The sequence below is a fragment of the Diabrotica virgifera genome, chromosome 4 (assembly GCF_917563875.1).
Source record: "Diabrotica virgifera virgifera chromosome 4, PGI_DIABVI_V3a".
Lineage (NCBI taxonomy): Eukaryota > Metazoa > Arthropoda > Insecta > Coleoptera > Chrysomelidae > Diabrotica > Diabrotica virgifera.
Genome location: NC_065446.1, coordinates 135,840,510 through 135,859,991, shown reverse-complemented (window position 1 = coordinate 135,859,991; position 19,482 = coordinate 135,840,510). Strand labels below are relative to the sequence as shown.

Genomic DNA, 19,482 nt, shown 5'->3' with positions numbered 1-19,482 from the left:
TTCAACAAAAGGCGCCATTAGTAAAAATTGCAAAGAGAACGTTATTTCATTTTCATCGAGTTCTGAACTATTCTGAAAATTTCAGGTATCTACGTAGTGTGGAAGTATGTTTAAAATGGATTACAAGATTTCCCTGACATAGAGAAAAATACCAAGTAAAGTTTATTATAAAAACGATTTAGAAAACGCAAAATGGCAAGGAAAAAGTGACAAAAGAGGAAGAAGCATAAAAATTTACAAAAACAGCGTCAAAAGCGTAGAAAACATTATGTATAAATGTTTTCTCGCACATAACCGCACTCCACATAACCGTACCCATATTCTTTATAGCTATATAACTATAGCTATGTTGTAGCTATAGTTATTCATAGTCATTCTTGGCTCAGTCATTTATTCCTTGATGAAAAAGAGTCAGTACTGAAAGAACTGCTGAATCGTGAAAGGTACGCCAAAAATAAAAAAAAAACGAATATGTCTAAACTGAATAAAGCATCAAAACCAGCACCGCACAGGCGATATGTACATGTACATTATCTTATCTAATAGTTCCGTCTACATCTAACCATAGCTTATTACTTTTATTAATTTAAGAAAAACTGTAGTCCAAAAAGCAAAGTATCAGCAATGAAACCGAAGTGGAAATCGAAACGTCAAATAGACTTAATCTTAAGCTAAAATTGTGGCTTATTCCCAATTAAAACAATAAATTGCATAAGATGCCACAAGAAAATAGCTTCGGAAAGTGAAGAAAAAACGTAAAAAATGACAAAAAATAAGACAAAGCGTCTAAAGCGAAGAAAATGTTCTGTATAAAAATGCTCTCTCACACTTTAACCCAGTGATACTCAACCAGCGGCCCGCGGGCCGCATGCGGCCCTCTACCGATTTTTATGCGGCCCGAAGACTAACTAAAGGGCGCTGTAAACGATCAAATTATTTGTCAAATTTCACGTGTTTTTCAAATTATTTGATAGTGTGCCGATATGTTTGAGGCGTGTTTGTGCAGTGGCGGCTCGTGATTTTTACAATCGGGGAGGCTATACCTAACTGTAAAATATCTAGACAAATTTGCACTAGCAAAAAAATGCGCCAAAAAATGTAATTTAAAGCCCCATTTTTTGACCATTTTTTATTTACATTTCATAATATCATCCTAATTCATAATTTCATGATATCATATCATTTTAAAAATAGTTAGTCTAATTGTAAAAGTTTAATACCAAAGTTTGTGTCGTTTATTTGTTAACAATTCCATATATTTGTAAATAGATACCTCGCATATCAAAATAAATACAGATTTGAAGTTTTGCAGTCCATACATAATGAAGATTCAAATTTTTTAAGATAATCAACTGAATTTTTTTAATTCTAAACGCGGCCTACTGCGAATTCAAAAACACCATAAATTATCGATATTTTGCTTTGAGTTAGAGATATTGAAAAAAGTTATTTGAGCAAGTTGTTCCAAATATTATTATAACACCACATACCAAATTTCATAACAAAATTCGCACTTTTAGATTTTTCATTATTTTTAGTCAGGACCCTAAAATTCGTTGTCCCGAGATGCACGCAACCACGCAACGGAGCCGAGAAGCTATTCTGCCTCCCTTGGTATATCTCCTATCTCCGGGCAGCGTGTGATGGCACCGTAGATGCCACGGTTAGGAGACCGGGTCTCCTTAAACGCCTGCTGCGCTGCACGGAGCATTAGTAACGGAGACTGTTGGGCTTCTCGGCTCCGTGCTCCGTTCATGCATCTCGGGATAACCCAGGGTCCTGCCTACAATAATATGTAATAAAACTGAGACGCGATCATGCGTTCTAATGCTAATGCTCCGTACGTATGGATAATTAGTGATAATATGGAATTTACACGTTGTATAATAGTGAGAGTTGTACTTGTTGTTTTCGCGATTCATGATAAACAAAACAGTGTAGAGTGTGTAAACAATTTATGGGGAGGCTGAGCCTCCCTTGCCTCCTCTGACAAGCCGCCACTGTGTTTGTGCATGAGGCAGACAATTTAATGGCGTTAACTTTGAATACTCATTTTAAAAATAATCAATGCTTATTTACTACAATACAACGACCCATTTAGTAATCACAAGAAAAAAAATTTAGGTCCGGATTAACAAAAAAAAATTAAAATAATTGTGACCTTGAAGCAGCGATGTATATTAAAATTTTCAAAATTCGTTTGCACATTATTTGAAAAGAGCACATGAAACTAAGTTTAATTGCTCGGTTCAATTTTTTGCGCAGACAATTTAATGACATTAATTTTGAAATTATATCAAAATTTTTATTTTGAAAGTTCGAGTTTCTAGTTCGAGTTCTTAAAAATTTCGACATAATTTCAAAATTAAAGTCATTAAATTGTTTGCGCAAAAAATGGAAGCTAACCATTAGAATTAGTTTTTTCTACTCTTTCCAAATGTGCAAACGGGTTTTGAAAATTTCAATATAGAAGATGTTGTTTCAAGGTCACAATGAACGTATAATTTTGTTTAATCCGGACCTAGACTTTACTTGTGATTAGTAGTTGGGTGGTTTGGGTTATAAATGAGACATATATGTGTACCAAATATCAAAAAAATATACAAGGTGGTTCTAAAGTTAAGGATCCAGAAAGAAATGGGCCAAATCGATAAAACACCCTGTAACTCCGTTATAAAAATCGGCGGGGCAATACATTTAGTATGTCTAGAACCGCCTCATTTACCTCTATTCACCATTCAAGTATTTCTGTTTTCCAATAAAACACCCTGTATACTACTTCACCTTGATTGCGGCCCGCAAGCTGTGGAAATAGCTACTATGTGGCCCAGGGAAGAAAAAGGTTGAGTATCGCTGCTTAACCTAACCATAGATGTTACTATACTCTACTGCAGTCATTCATTCAATAAATATGGTGTCAGTACGGGCATATACTAGTTCGCTCCGGCGGTCAAATTTTAATACCCTTACAGAAAAGGTTCACAGGTAAATTCGCTCCGGTCATATATTTCTTAAAAAAATATCCGTGGAAGTGAAAACCAATCAAAAATAACAATTTTTATTAGTGTCGTTGGCATTCTTTTGCTTTCAAATAAGTTAGCAAATTCATATGTCTTCTTCTTCTTCTCCTTTTAATAGACATGTCTCTGTCGGTTCCTTCAATGTGCCTCTATTAAGTTGTCGTTTCATCTTTTTCGTGGTCGTCCCACTGATCGTCTTTCTATTGGGGAACCGTCTCTCACCGTCCTTACTACTCTATTTGTAGACATTCTGCTTATGTGCTCATTCCATTCTATTCTTCTGTTTCTTACCCAGTTGTTAGTGTTGTCCACCTTGCATCTCCGTCGTATATCTGTACTTCAGACTCTGTCCCATAGAGTCTTGCCATCGATTTTTCGGAGGGTTTTCATTTCCGCTGTTTCGAGCAATATTTTTGTCCTCTCTGTGTCGGGTAGTGTTTCTGCCGCGTATGTAATTATTGGTCTGATGACTGTTTTGTAAATTCTGCCTTTCATTTCTTTTCTGATATTTTTATTTCTCCATATTGTGTCATTCAGGCAACCTGCGGCTCTGTTTGCTCTGTTCACTTGATCTTCCACTTCTGTTTGGAGCCTTCCGTAGCTAGAAAGTGTGATGCCTAGATATTTAAACTCCATCACTTGTTCTATTATTTGACCCTCCAGCTCCAATTTACATTTTATTAGATTTGCTGTTATAACCATGTATTTTGTCTTTTTTGGGGGAATTAACATGTTAAATTTTCTGGCGGTTATGTTAAATTTTTGCAGCATACGTTGTAAATCATCTTCACTTTGAGAGATTAGTATTGCATCGTCTGCATAGCAGATTATTTTAAGATTTTTTTCCCATTTGGTATCCTTTTTCAGTTCTTACTCTTTTTATTATTTCATCCATGATCAGGTGGAACAATAAAGGACTCAAGGAGTCCCCCTTTTTGCTGTCTTATCCCATTGTCGCCTTCAATTGGGTCAGTTAGTTCATCTTCTACTTTTAATTTTATTGTGTTTTTCTGGTAGATGTTTTCGATCGTTTTAATTATTCCTAGAGGCACCTCTCTTGAGTATAACAAATGGATAACGTCCTTTAATTTTACCCTGTCAAATGCTTTCTTAAGGTCCACGAAACATAAATATACCGGTTTGCTGTATTCTAACAATTTCTCTTGAACTTGCCTCATTATAAATATAGCGACAGTGCATGATCTTCCCAACCTAAAACCCTGTTGTTCTTCTGCTAATTTAATAATTTCATTCTTTTCTTATCACTTTGGTTGCTAATTTTAATGTTGTGTTTAATAAGTCAATTTCTCTGTCATTCTCCGCGCCAGATTTGTCTCCTTTTTTGAAGAGGGGTATTAGGATGCTTGACCCATTCTTGTGGTATTATGTTTTATTCTATTTTTTGTATTAGTTTTAATAGTGGTTTAGTTAGATCTTGTCCTCCGTACTTAAGGAGTTCGTTCGATATTCTGTCCTCTCCTGGAGATTTTCTATTTTTTAATTTTGTTAATGCTTCCTTTACCTCTCCTTCCTCGATGTTTATTTCTTCGTTTGTCGTAACTTCAGTTGTTGGTGGTTCATTTTTGTCGGCTTTGCCAAACAGATCGGAAGTAGTCTGCCCATGTTTCCTTCTGAATGTGTTTCGTTTTTATTAATTCGTTCATCTGCTTTCTTTGTCCTCTGATCATTGTAATATGTTAGTATTCGTTACTTTACTCTCTGCAACTGTTGAAGCGTTGATTATGTTATTTTTGAGTTTTCGCCAGTTTTCCCTCTATGTTATCGTTTTCTAATATTCCATTCTCAGCAATCTTCTGTGATATTCTTTTTCTGTATACGTATTCCGTGGATTCCGTATTTAGTCCTTCGACTCTGTTTTTTGTTTGTGTTGGTGCTGCCCTCTTGGGTGTGAAGTACATATTTCATATCCTATTTTACATGGAGTGTCAAAAATTGAACCTAAATTTTAGTCCCAAGATTGTGTAAGCAAATTAAAAAAAAGTGATCAATGCGGCTGTAAGTGGAATGTTTACATAAGCAAAAATAAAAGGATGTAGATTTCCAAACGATGTAGAATCCACAAAGTTGGACTTTCCTAGATCGATTAGACGTAGGTGAGTGTTTTGCTTTAGACTTTAGTGGGATATTACCAGCACAACATCAAGCCGTACAATAATTTGCTAACTATGTACTTAGTGGACGTGGACAACTATATTTCTGAAAACGCAGACATACCTCCTGAGATGTGGGCGGAAAACAGTTCATTATTTAGTGTACAACCATTGACTGAAAGTTTCCATTCTAAATGTACTTAATTAAAAAATATACTAGATTTGTTGTAAAAGGTATATTTTAAAATACCCTAAATAAGTGTTACATTAAAACAAATCGTTTTCGGATTAAGAAATCCATCATCAGTGTTTATAAAAGCCAAAAAATAGCATGCCTGAGCCACTAAAATTTATTGGGTAAAAACCCTTTAAATGTATACAATTATGTTATGTTACATGTTAATATAATTGTTTAAGGATGTTGCAGATATGCCTGGATATTACCCAGATTAAAGATAACCAGGTTAAATTATTATATTAACATGTAACTTAACATAATTGTTTTTCATCTATTTTCCATATACAGTAAAACCTCCGTTAAACAAAACCTTTTTAACCGAAATATCGTTTAACCGAAACGGTTGACAGTTTCAATAATTTCATCAATAAAAAGTAAATTTTTATTGCAAAACGGAAACAATTCGATGTTAATTTGTCAACATCGTCAACATTGCTTTCATACGACTAAAGAACGCAATTAAATATACAACGCAATTAAATATACAACGCATTACGAAATCACCTCATAGTATTTTTTAATACCAACTTTGACCAAGAATACTGTGTAATTTTATACAAGTAGAATGCCAAAAACAATGTTATTTTTAACCGAAATTCTTGTTATCCGAAACGGCCTCCCCCCCAATTATTTCGGTTAACGGAAGTTGTACTGTATATTCATTCCAATATTCATTGTCATTCATATATTTTCCATCTTTTGCGTTATTTTGCCGGTTATTAACGCGCTCATCACTGTATTTTCTATATCAAATACAAAAATCACAGTGCCATTTTCGCCGATATTGATTTTCATAGAACTTAGTATATAAATACTTATCCGCTTAACCATGGGAGTGAACTAAATTTTTAGTATACGGTCTTCGGTGTGAACTAGTACATAATTAAAAGGGTTTTTTGACCCTAGGAGCGAACTAGTGTGTTCCGGCCACTACTGGTAAAAGGCCGAAAAAACGTGAAAATCTTAACTGTGCCAAAAAAAATTCAAATATGTACCATCAATAAAGAAGAAAATACTACACAAGAAAAACCAAAAGCGTAAAGTACACTAGCAGATATCATCAAAAGCGGAGAATTTTTGTTGCTTTTTTCATTTTGTATTATTTTTATGGTACCTATTATATATTGCCATACTTTTTTTCAGAGTCGCCTAAAAAAGATAAGAAATAAAAAGACAACCATTTTCACCACAGTTGCTGCTACATCCTAGCAAGAGTCAATTATTAATTATTTTTAAGTGCCTTATCAACTGGAAGAACAGTGCAATATATCCTAATCATTTATATCAAATTTAAAATAAAATAATTTTTTACTGTATTAAATAAATTTTTTTTTCTATTCTCGTACGATTTCACTACCTGTATCATAATGAACTTCATTATGATACAGATTTTCATTACGATACAGATTTTTAACCAATAGAATCGCGATATGGCATTTGCGATAAAGATTGCGCACGCGCAGTGACCAATGGCGAGTCAAATACATACGCTTTGACAGTTATCAATATGTAAACAAACTGACAAACTACTTAATTTGTTTGCGTTACAAAATTAATAAATTTGAATATATTTTTTGTTGTGAATGATCATAGAAAAATCGTATATACAACTCTTGTATTTATTTATCATTATGAAGCTCGTACTCTATACGAAATTCGCCGCTAGGCGGCTCGTTTCGTATCCCTTATACTCGCTTCATAATGACCACCATTAAATGCTCGTTGCATAATATACTATTATTATTAATACTATTTAATACTTAATTTAGGTTTTCAATCTAATAGCACATAAAACAACAGCAAACGATGTTACTCCATATCCTACCAGATTGAAAACAATGGGAACCTTCTCTGGTAACACCTCCGAGGCTTCCACAATTTGCAAGCCATAACGGATCCTGAGACTAAGGAAGATGAGGAAATTTTACAATTTATAATTCACGTCCCATCTGCTCAGCGCGGTAAAGTTCCAACGAGAATGGTTCCCTTCGTACTCCAATCAGAGTAAACATGTAAATCAAAAATGAATAACCATTTTCAATTTCGTTGCAATACGAAACTACAGCCACATCATTATTCTAGTCCAATCAGAGAGTGCAGCAAGCACCTCTACCGGTTTCGAAACTTATTAGTCTCTCATCAGGAGGCACATATCTCTGACCCAACTATGACAAACCCCGGCGTGCAGTCACGGATTGCAACGAACGAAATGGCAGGGATGTCCTAGCGTCAACTGTAGCAGTTGCCGCTAGGGCGATATAAACGATATAGACCACGTAAACTTTTCACTAAAAATACAAGAGTGTTTTTTAGCTTTTCACCTAATATTTGACACTACAGGGGAAGGACTAAATATTTAATTTTGTAGTTGAACTATTATAAAATTTAATCCCTCGAGGTTTTTTTGTAACACGCGCTGCAGATAGCTTAAAAGTAGTGAGTGATACTGCCAATATGTCAATGAAATATGTACCTAGTAAATTTTTTTTAACATTGTACAAGAACTTTAAGTATTTCTCTCTTCCTCCACAAAAAGATGGGATATTCTAAAACTACATGTTCCTGAGTTAAATGTAAAACCCCTAATAGCCTGATCAAGGAACAATCTGACCCCAAAAAAAAAATAAAGGAAGGATGAAAATTTGGGAATAGGTAGTTGAAATTTTCTATTATTATATAAGAAAAAGTTTACAATTCTACATCCCCTCCATTTTACAAAAATGGAGGGGAATACCCCCTTCTCTAAGATGAAAAAAATACATTCAAAATAAAACCGGAATTGGATAAAATGACTAATTCTAAACAACTCTTCTTCTATAAAGTTTTTTCACTAAGTCAATACTTTTCGAGTTATTTGCGAGTGAGTATGTTCATGTTTAACAAAATAAAACATGTTTTTGGGCGGTTTTTCGGAGATAACTTAAAAAATAAGTATTTTAGCGAAAAAAATATTCTTAGTAAAAATATAGCCCATAAAAAATTGAAAAAAATGGTGCATACATGAGGTCTGTAGACCCAGTAGAAACAGAGTTGCAGCTAATGAAAAGTACGTTCTTCTTCGTCAAATTCCAAATCGAATATTTCAATGTGAAATAACCCAAAAACGCAGCACTTTTAGGGGAAAATTCATTTTAACTTTTTTAAAGTGTTTAAAAAAAGGTTTATTTTTGTTTTTTAAAACAACTTGTAATATTAAAAGTAAGTGAATTACGCACAAAATATTGTTGGTCCCTTGAATTTTTTGGAAAAAGAAATCGCGAAAATCACCCCCTAATTAGCATCACATATAAATTTTAACTTTACCACTTCACAAGTTACTTTGTCTATGTATTATTTATATGATCTGTAAGTTTCATCGGTTCAAAGTGCTTCGTTTTGAAAAAGCTGTAGTTAAAATGGCTTGAACGAGTAACGTACTAATCACGATTTTAGTCAAATTTTGAACAGCCATAGCATAACCAATTTTTGTCTAACAAGAAAACAAAAAATCAAAAATATTCAAAAAAGCAAAACGTACATTTTATTACTCTTTGAGATTTTTGGTATTCCTAATTGTTTGTAAGTTAATTCCATAAACAATTACGATTTTTTTCAAAATTAAAAAATATGTTTTATTGTAAAGCCATTTTTTTTTCAATACTGAGCACTTTGAACCAATGAAACTTATAGATAATATAAACAATACATAAGTAAAGTAACTTGTAAATCGGTAACGATTAATTTTATTTGAGAACAGGGCCGCGTTTAGGTCAATTGCCGCCCTAGGCAATTCTCTAGTAGCCGCCCTTCAAAAATGTACCATTTTTGCGAAAAAAATGCAAGCAGAATTTTTTATTTAGGGATGAGCGTTCAAGTATTACGTAACGCGATTTTCGAAGATTTTTGACCCCCCTCCCCCTACGTAACGCAATTCTTGAAGATTTTTGACCCCCCCTCCCAACCTGCGTTACGTAATACTTGAACGGTCCCTTAAATAAGAAATGTATTGTTTGGAAATGTATTAAAAATATTCTTTATTTTACATCAAGCGTAATGTTACATATTACTATTATAAAAAGACGCCATGCATTTATTTTGACAATATTACTATGACAGTTCTTATAAAGGACAGAAACTTGTCACTCACTGCTGCCAACACAACATTTCAAAGGTTTGTTCCCACAGTTCAGTGTACTCTAACACCCTTCCTCAAACCTGTAAAATGCTTGGTGGTGAAATAAAAATCTCAAACTAAATTTAACATTTTCACAAATTTTCAAAATTTTTCATTAATTAATGCTTTATAGTAAACACATCTGCCGGTGAAAATCTGCCGGTAAACACATCTGCACATGAATTCACTTTTGACCGGTGAAAACAAACACATAATGTTTTACATAATAATCAAAAATTATGATTATGTATAATTTGTAATTTGCAGTAGTATAAATATAGGATAGGAATGTGTTGCGATAACAGTAGCCGTTATTTTTTAACTGTTATTTCACTGAAGCTGTTTCACATTGTTACATCATTTTCATAATAACTGAAATATTCAGGTATAGTCCGTTCGCTAAACTCAGACACAACTAGCTAGTGATTTTTGTAGCATATAGGAAGAAAACCTACCCGTGTCCTGTCTAGAGTTCACCTCCGTTTTTTAATTATTAACAATTTAATTTGTATGTAATTTCTACATAGATTACATAAATATGCAATTTTATTATAAATGTATTAATTAATAAAGGGTTTACTTTGTTTAAACATTCCTTGAAAAAATAATTTTTTTCCAAATATCTATTTTCTTACTCATATCATTAATGATCATAGAATAAGTTAAAGTATATTTTAATAAATAAATTATTTTTATTAAATAATAATTTATTGAACATAATTTATTCATTAAAATATACCTTAACTTTTTCTATGATTAATAATGATAGTATCATTACCAAAAATGGATTTTTGAGAAAAGGTTATTTTTTCAAAAATTGTTTAAAAAAATTAGACTGTTTATTAATTAATAATTGTCTAGTCTAGACAAATTGCATATTTGTAATGTACACAAAAGTACATACAAATTGAAAGAAGAAATATCAAAATCCATTGAGTAGATCCCAAGATATAGAAAATGGTAGTAGTTTCAAGTTGCTTTTTTAGTTTTTGAACTCGTGCATTTTTCGGCTCCCGCTAGGTAGCTGACAACTGTTTTAATTGTTGACCTATAGGATGAAAACCTACATGTTTCCTGCCTAGAGTTCGCGTTCGTTTTTTAATTATTAACAATTTAGTGCAATTATCGCAGAAGCTCCCCCTTCACTTACTATGACTAGTCATCATTTGAACTACATTTTTAAAAATTCGAGTAAAATATCATCTTTCCGAATACCTATCTAAGAAGATGTTTTCTACGGACAAAATTTTTAATGTTATTGTAAATGTTTATAAACTAATGTTTTTTACTACATTAGATAATTTTTTATCTTTTCTTAATACATTTTGATAGTATCACTTTTCTACTTTCATTTGGCATACGCATCTTCATTATTTTCTGTCATTTGTTATTACAAAACAAACATCTCTGGGATAAACAAATAGAATACCTAACTTTTAAACTAATTAATGGATCGGTCTCAAGTTTTGGGAGTTTGTTATGTACCCCAATACCCAACTTTGAGTAAAGTGAAACACTACAGTTCTAGGTTAGTTTTAGTAAAAGTTATTAATAAATAACGATTTTCAGTTATTTTGCAGTTTACGAAGCAACAAATTAACTTTTTGACTTTCAAAATCGTCATTTTGAATGTTTTTCAATGTTCTAAAAAAATAAATTTTGTAATTTTATGTCAACTATTTAGCTTTTTAATTGAGTGCAAAAAATGAAAAAAATCGCGTTGATTGCACTAAATTGTTAATAATTAAAAACACGAACTCTAGGCAGGAAACATGTAGGTTTTCATCCTATAGGTCAAGTCAACAATAACTAAAAAAGTCAGCTATCTTGATATTTCATTGTCCCGAACATGGTCTATTTCTTGCGCATTTCCCTGGCTGGAGACGACACGAATAGTAATGTTATGTACTTGTAATAATACAGTTTGAAAATCCCAACTCTAACTCGATTTCCTACTTCTTTAGTTTCTGCAAATGTGCAATATTGCTGTGTTCAGTCAATCATCGTCTTTGCCGAGCTTTTGGCGGCCCAATAATCACTAAATTTATGACTTCCGTTTTTTTGGATGAATAGTGTTAGGTTTAAGATAACATAATGCTATGTTTGTTTTATTTTTGATATGAATGCAATTTCTTTTATTTAAAAACGAATGCCCACTTCTAATTCATTGATGGATGAATGATGAATATACATATTTATTTGGTATTCGATTTTAATTTTTAAATACAAATTTTTTTTGTACAGTATTTTTGCCGCCCCAGGGGCGTCATTTGATAGGGTTAGGGGAGGCAGTTGCCCCCCCTGAAATTTACAAAAAATACTTTCAGTTTTTTTTATCATTACATCATATACAGAGAGAGTCTGTAAAGTGGAATAAATTCAATATCTCAAATACTAATTGTTTTTTTGGAAAATGCTCAGACCCGTCGATTAGTATTTCAAATTGTCCTTTTTGACATTCAATAATAATGTATACAGGGTGTCCCAATTTAGAGATATGACGTCATCGTCGATTTTCTTAAATGGCAACACTGTCATTTTGATAGCTAATTTGATAGGGTTTGTAAAGTTATACATAACTGCAAAATATCAAATTTTTATTCTCTACTATTTACAAGATAATAGAAAATAACAAAGTTATATCTGTAATTTGGAATATATTCAATAATTAAAATACTAACTGTTTTTTTGAAAAATGCTCAGACCCGTCGATTAGTATATCAAATTGTCCTTTTTGACATATAATAATAATGTATACAGGGTGTCCCAATTTAGAGATATGACGTCATCGTTGATTTTCTTAAATGGCAACACTATCATTTTGATAGCTATTTTGATAGGGTGTGTAAAGTTATACACAACTGCAAAATTTCAAATTTGTATTCTCTACCATTTAGATGATAATAAAAAATAACAAAGTTATGAAAAAGAAGTAATCAACTAATAATTGAATTTAATTATTTCAATAAATTAAGCAAAAACTCATAATGTTGCCCTCAATTATTGTCAAATTGTCAATGGGCAACGTTATGAGCATTTGCTTAATTGAAATAAATAAATTCAATTATTATTTGATTACTTCTTGTTCTTCATAACTTTGTTATTTTTTATTATCTTGTAAATGGTAGGGAATAAAATTTTGAAATTTTTCAGATGTGTATAACTTTACACACGCTATCAAAATAGCTATCAAAATGATAGTGTTGCCATTTAAGAAAATCAACGATGACGTCATATCTCTAAATTGGGACACCCTGTATACATTATTATTATATGTCAAAAATGACAATTTGATATACTAATCGACGGGTCTGAGCATTTTTCAAAAAAACAGTTAGTATTTTAATTATTGAATATATTCCAAATTACAGATATAACTTTGTTATTTTCTATTATCTTGTAAATGGTAGAGCATAAAAATTTGATATTTTGCAGTTATGTATAACTTTACAAACCCTATCAAATTAGCTATCAAAATGACAGTGTTGCCATTTAAGAAAATCGACGATGACGTCATATCTCTAAATTGGGACACCCTGTATACATTTTTATTGAATGTCAAAAAGGACAATTTGAAATACTAATCGACGGGTCTGAGCATTTTCCAAAAAAACAATTAGTATTTGAGATATTGAATTTATTCCACTTTACAGACTCTCTCTGTATAATGTATTGTATGACGCCCCTGTGCCGCCCTCTCACAATTTGCCGCCCTAGTCCGCTGCCTATATTTCCTAATGGATAAAGCAGCCCTGTTTGAGAAGCTAATTAAGTTGTGATTTTCGCCATTTGTTTACCAAAAAATAAAAGGGACCAACAATATTTTGAGCGTAACTCACTTACTTTTAATGTTAGAAGTTTTTTAAAAAACAAAAATAAACCTTTTTTTAATCACTTTAAAAAGTTATAATTAATTTTTCCCGAAAAGTGCTCCGTTTTTTGGTTATTTCACATTGAAGTATTCGATTTGGAATTTGGCGAAGAACCTACATTTCATTAGCTGCAACTCTGCTTCTACCGGGTCTCCAGACCTCACGCATACACCATTTTTTAAATTTTTTATAAGGTATATTTTTACTAAGAATATTTTTTTCGCTAAAATACTTACTTTTTGAGTTATCTCCGAAAAACCGTCCAAAAACATTTTCTTTTGGTTAAAAATGAACACATTCACTCGCAAATAACTCGAAAAGTATTGACTTTGTAAAAAAACTCTATAGAACAAAAGTTACTTAGAATTAGTCATTTTATCCAATTCCGGACTTATTTTGAACGTAAATTTTTCACCCTCGAGAAAAAATTTTTCACCCCGTATTTTCCAATTTTTGTAAAATGGAGGGGATGTAGAAATGTAAACTTTTTCTTATATAATAATAGACACTTTCAACTACCTATTCCCAAATTTTCATCCTTCCTTTATTTTTTTTGGTAAAATTTTGCGTTCTCCGATCGGGCTGTAAGTTATACATGATGGTCGAGTACGATAGGAGTTATAAAGCCATTCAAATTTCATATTGTAATTCAAATTTGTGAGAATCTTAGATTTGTGAGACATAATATTATCAGATAATGATACCTTTAACATAGAAAGTAGACAGTATTTTTATAATTGATCAAATACTAAGTTCGTTAAATATCCATACAGGCTGTTGCTACCTGGTACACTGATGGCTCAAAAACATCGGAAGGTGTGGGAGCCGGCATAGTAGGGACAAATCAAGGATTTAGGATCAAGGATCAATCAGTTCGCGGTTAGTCTATCAAAGGATGTCTCAGTTTTCCAGGCGGAAATAACGGCATTCCATCACTGTGTGGAAGAAATAGAAAGGCAAAAAAGAACGTTCCGTTCAGTTGCCATCTTCACAGATAGTCAGGCAGCGCTTAAGGCACTCAATTCTGTAGAGGTCAATTCTAAGCTAGTATGGGATTGTGCGAGTGCCCTAAATAAACTAGGAGATCGTAGCAAGGTTAAGGTAGCCTGGGTACCGGGGCACGAGGGTCATAAGGGCAATAAAAAAGCAGATGAAATGGCCAAACAAGGCTCATCAATGCCATTCGTTGGACCGGAACCCTTCTGCGGCGTTGCAAAGGCAGTTACAAGAACGGCCACAAGAAAGTGGGTAGCTCACAAATCTTTGGAATGGTGGAGGAATTCACCAGGTCAAAGACAGGCGAAACAGTTCATTACAGAACATTCGCCAAAATTTACGGCAGACCTAATAAGCAAAGACAGGAAAACAGTCAAAGCCATAGTAGATCTGCTAACAGGGCACTGTAAGCTGACTAGGCGCTTAAAGCTGATGGTAATCCTCCTTACTTTAACTGTGTCTGGTGCTTCTGGTAAGAGATCTTTTTCAAAACTAAAGTGAATTAACAATTATTTGAGGTGTATTGTGGTCGAGGAAAGAATCAACTTTAACTTAAGAATCATTTAAGTCAGAAAAATCATAGCATGTGATCTGTCTTTAAAAAGACAGCCACGTCAGCCACGTGCAATGATGACAGTAAAATTCTCGTGTTAGTGATCCCATAGTCAATCGCGAGGAAAATACCTCCTGATACTATTTCGACGTGATAAGTATTTGACCTTACATTTAGTTTTCTTTCAAAATTAACACCAAACTATGATTTTATATGTATGTATCTTATTTTAAAATTGAATGATGTATCCTCGATGTTATGACTTCCTACCCGTGGTATTTTCTTTCTCGAAATTTTCAACGTGTTTTTGTGGTGCAGTTGGTGGTATGGTTAAATTAAGCACCGTTTCTAGATGTTTCCTCAAATTTAAATAAAAACTTTCAACCATCTTCTAAATTTTTTAGCTGCGAAAGAGAATTCTTTAAGGTTTTTCTTTCAACTAAAAATGTTGATTCCTCTCTAGTGGTGATAACTACTGTATAGTTTTTGACCATGCATAGTTCTGAAGCTGGCTTTGTAAGCCCAAAGCGCTCAACTTGGAACTAAGCCTTTTTACACACTTCAAAAATATTTGTCTTCCCATTCAGTCATTTTTCATGAGTGTGTAGGTACAACAAACATGCCAGTCTTTTTCAATTAAGTGTTAAAAAAAGTTTACGTGGTCTATATCGTTTATTTTAGGAAAATACTAAAAGAAAAGCCTGCTACAGTTGCCGCTAGGGCTTCCCTGCCATTTCGTTCGTTGCAATCCGTGACTGCACGCCGGGGTTTGTCCTAGTTGGGTCAGAGAGAGCAGCATATGTGCCTCCTGATGAGAGACTAATATGTTTCGAAACCGGTAGAGGTGCTTGCTGCACTCTCTGATTGGACTAGAATAATGATTCGGCTGTAGTTTCGTATTGCAACGAAATTGAAAATGGTTATCATTTTTGACTTAATTTAGGCTCATAAAGGAAATAGTATCATAAAATTTTTATGGTGGGGCCAGACTGAAGATGTTGCACATTACATTTTGTATACTTTGGATGACCATATATAGTTTACAGCACCCGAAAAGCTAGGGGGTGGCACGGCCTCCCTGACAGCGTGCCTGCATGGGCGCCCATGCAGATACTCGTACAACCCCTGCCTTGGGGACATTATGTGTGTTTTAATGAAACAGTGAGACCCACATTTCCGAAGATCAAACCTGTTACTGACCGCCCATAACCTGGAGTGGTATCTATCTGACCCCCAAGCTATAACACCACCCCATCCCATCGCAGTACATAACGAATGAGGAGGCTTTGTACTGAACGTTTCCTTGGATGCCCTGGGTAATGGGACATCCTCTGTATTACTTTATGTGGTTAAACCACCTAATTTTAGGGGTAGCCAGAAGAGCTTTTCTCCATATTAATGACTTGATTTTGGACTTGTGTCCTAAAAATGTGTGTTCCAGGCAGCGAGGCATCGACTTAGTCGGTGTTCCCCTATCCGCAAATATCCCCGGTAAATAAAGTTCGGTTACAGTTTTATTGGATTCATGATCTGACAGAATAACTTCATTTTAATTTTTTTAAGAAATTGGCTAAGAGAACTAAGATTGTTTTTGTCATTTCTTCTTTTTCGGCTTTTCTTCTTCGGTTCGTGCCCCAGCAGATAATTTTTTTTGAATCCATTTTTATTTAACTAAATAAAAATATGTAATAACTTTAAAACCTCAAGATTATGTTTCTGCAGTAATGTGAAACCGTAATTTAATAATATTACTGAGTACTTAACAAATATAATTTTATATTAATTGAATGCAACACTAGATTCGTTAACTGCAGAGTACAACTGACAAACTATTCTGTATTAGTATAGGTATAATCACATGAAATAATACTAAATCTAAATCTAAAAATCTCTAAACTAAACTTTATGTAAAATGTTTATTTTAAATATTATGTTTTTATGGCATTAATACTCGATAAATATAATTAAGTACCTACATAATACTTAAATTACACAGGCGGCAAGAAAACAGTATCACAATCGTGTTTATTTTACATACTAGAATCATTCATTTCCTCTCATAACCGCGATACAAAATTAACAGCTTGCAAGAAATTTGAAGAAAATAAACAAAGCATTCTCATTTAGAGCAAAGTTGTTTGGTTGAAATATAATATTGTAACAAAATAATTATTGACCTACCCTCGTATACCAGCTCCCGTCTTAGCACAGACAGAACACTATCGATGTTTCGAGATACGCCGATGCAGCGCCGATGACGTGCAAGCGGTCACATGGACATAGCTGGAGATATATAGATATTTCTGGAATATCTGTATCGCATATATAAATAGGACATATTTGTAAATAGTCTTAGTCTTAAGCTAAAGTTTGTAAAGTAAACTTGTATAAATAAAAAAAAATAAAGTCGTATATAAATTACGAACCGCTAGTTTTATTGTAATTAGAAGTAATTACAGTAAATAACCGCTACAGTGGTGTTAACGGTGTGGAGTGTAAATAAATGAAAAGTGAAAAAAAGACTTTTGAACTTTATTCGTCGGGAATAATCGGAGTGCGTTAATTGTTCGGTATTCGGAAAGACTTTTGAACTTTATTCGTCGGGAATAATTGAAGTGCGTTGATTGTTCGGTATTCGGAAAGACTTAGACATTTTGAAAAGTACGTGTGTGCCGACCAAAGATGTTGCTACAAGAACTGACCATAAAACAGCTCCGTGAACAATTAGAAGAGTACGAATTAGACAGCAGTGGGTGCAAGATAGTCCTACAAGCACGACTCAAGGAAGTCCTAACGAAGAACGGAGATGATCCAGAGACGTTCCACTTCCAGTCAGCAGAACAAGTAATCTTATCGAAATTAAAAACTGTTTCTGAAACGATCGATGAAACTTCTAGAAGAAGCGACGAGAAACTTGAAGAAGTTAGTAGACAGAACAACGAGAAATTTGAAAGTGTTTCTCAAAAGATCGATGAAACTTCTAGACAGAACAACGAGAAATTTGAAAGTGTTTCTCAAAAGATCGATGAAACTTCTAGACAGAACAACGAGAAATTTGAAAGTGTTTCTCAAAAGATCGATGAAACTTCTAGAAAAAGCGATGAGAAATTTGAAAGTGTTTCTCAAGTAATAAAAGACGTTTGTAGACAGACCGACGAGAAATTTGAAGAAGTTTCCAGAACATTCGATAAGATACAGAAAAGTGTAGACGACAATAAAGAAATGCTAGAAGAGAAGATCAAACAACTAGAGAGCATGATAACTGATACAAAAGTACAACCATCAGTTAATGCAGTAGCTTTAGATCTTGTAGTGAAGGATGAAACACCGAGAGACGAAACATCGCATCATATGAGATTTAAATTACCACCATTCGATGGGAAGTCCTCTTGGTCCATATACCTTAGACAATTCGAAGCTATTGCGACCGCCAACCATTGGACCGAACAAGAAAAGGCTGTTTCCTTGACTGCTGCTTTGCGAGGTGATGCTGCAGATATATTAAGATCAATTCCTAAGGGTCAAGAAAAATGTTACCAGACCTTGTTCACTCGTCTAGAAAAACGCTATGGAGATGCCCATCTACAACAAGTATACAAAGCACAACTGAGAAATAGAAGTCAACGAGCAAGTGAGAATCTGCAAGAATTTGAAGCAGATGTGGCTCGTGTGGTGCGGTTGGCTTATCCGGAGGTGCCAGAAAGCGTTTTAGAAGAAATTGCGGTAGATACCTTTGTCAATGGGCTGAAAGATAGTGAACTACAGAAAGCTTTACGACTAGCAAGACCGAAAGTTTTAGATGAAGCACTTGCTATTGCATTGGAACACGAAACGGCTAGTCAAACTTCACGAAGCCATAGAGTAAGAACCATTGAAGAAAGTGACGAACACAACGATGAACGTCTGGAGGAAATGATACGGAGAGTATTGAGTAATCAGATGCCAAAGAGACGCGAGCCTAGATGTTGGAACTGCGGAGACGTAGGCCACATTCGACGTAATTGTAAGAAGATCGTACAGCCGTCGGAAAACTAGAGCGGGTCGACACCAAGGGGCAACTGCCGACCTCGAGAACTAGAGCCCCCATAGTAACTGTCAACCTTACGTCCTCCGGTGGAATCCACAACTTATACATCGAAGGTCGTGTCAATAATAGATGTAGATCATTTTTGGTGGATACAGGTGCAACGAGAACTATCGCACGTCCAGATGTAGTACGAGACCATAATAAATTATCACCTGCAACAGTAAAGCTTAGAACAGCAACTGGTGAGCTAATTAATACATATGGCGAGGCTAATATGTCAGTATCCATTGGCCAGACCACAGTTGAACATCAAGTATTAATTGCCGAGATCTCCGACGAGTTCATATTGGGGATGGACGTACTACGAAAAGTGGGGGCAATATTGGATGTTCAAAATGGAGTTCTCAGGATCAACGGTGAAGAGTTGCCCTTTCACGACGACAAAGAAGATGTCATCCGCTTACTAACTACATGCGACGTAACCATACCCGGTAATAGTGAGAAAATTCTGA

General features: G+C 34.0%; 1 protein-coding gene across 2 annotated transcripts in view; it reads left to right on the top strand.

Moving 5' to 3' along the window:
* The window catches only part of LOC114331112 (stAR-related lipid transfer protein 7, mitochondrial), a 50,394-nt gene extending 43,700 nt beyond the window's left edge, over window positions 1–6,694 (top strand). Inside the window, exon 4 of one of the 2 annotated variants that reach the window (XM_028280587.2) lies at window positions 6,513–6,694. In XM_028280587.2, coding sequence (XP_028136388.2) covers window positions 6,513–6,538 — 26 coding nt within the window. In that variant the 3' untranslated portion in view covers window positions 6,539–6,694. Of the gene's footprint in view, window positions 1–85; window positions 130–6,512 lie in introns of those variants that run through there. The other variant, XM_028280586.2, reaches the window with a different exon arrangement.
* Window positions 6,695–19,482: the final 12,788 nt, after the last annotated feature.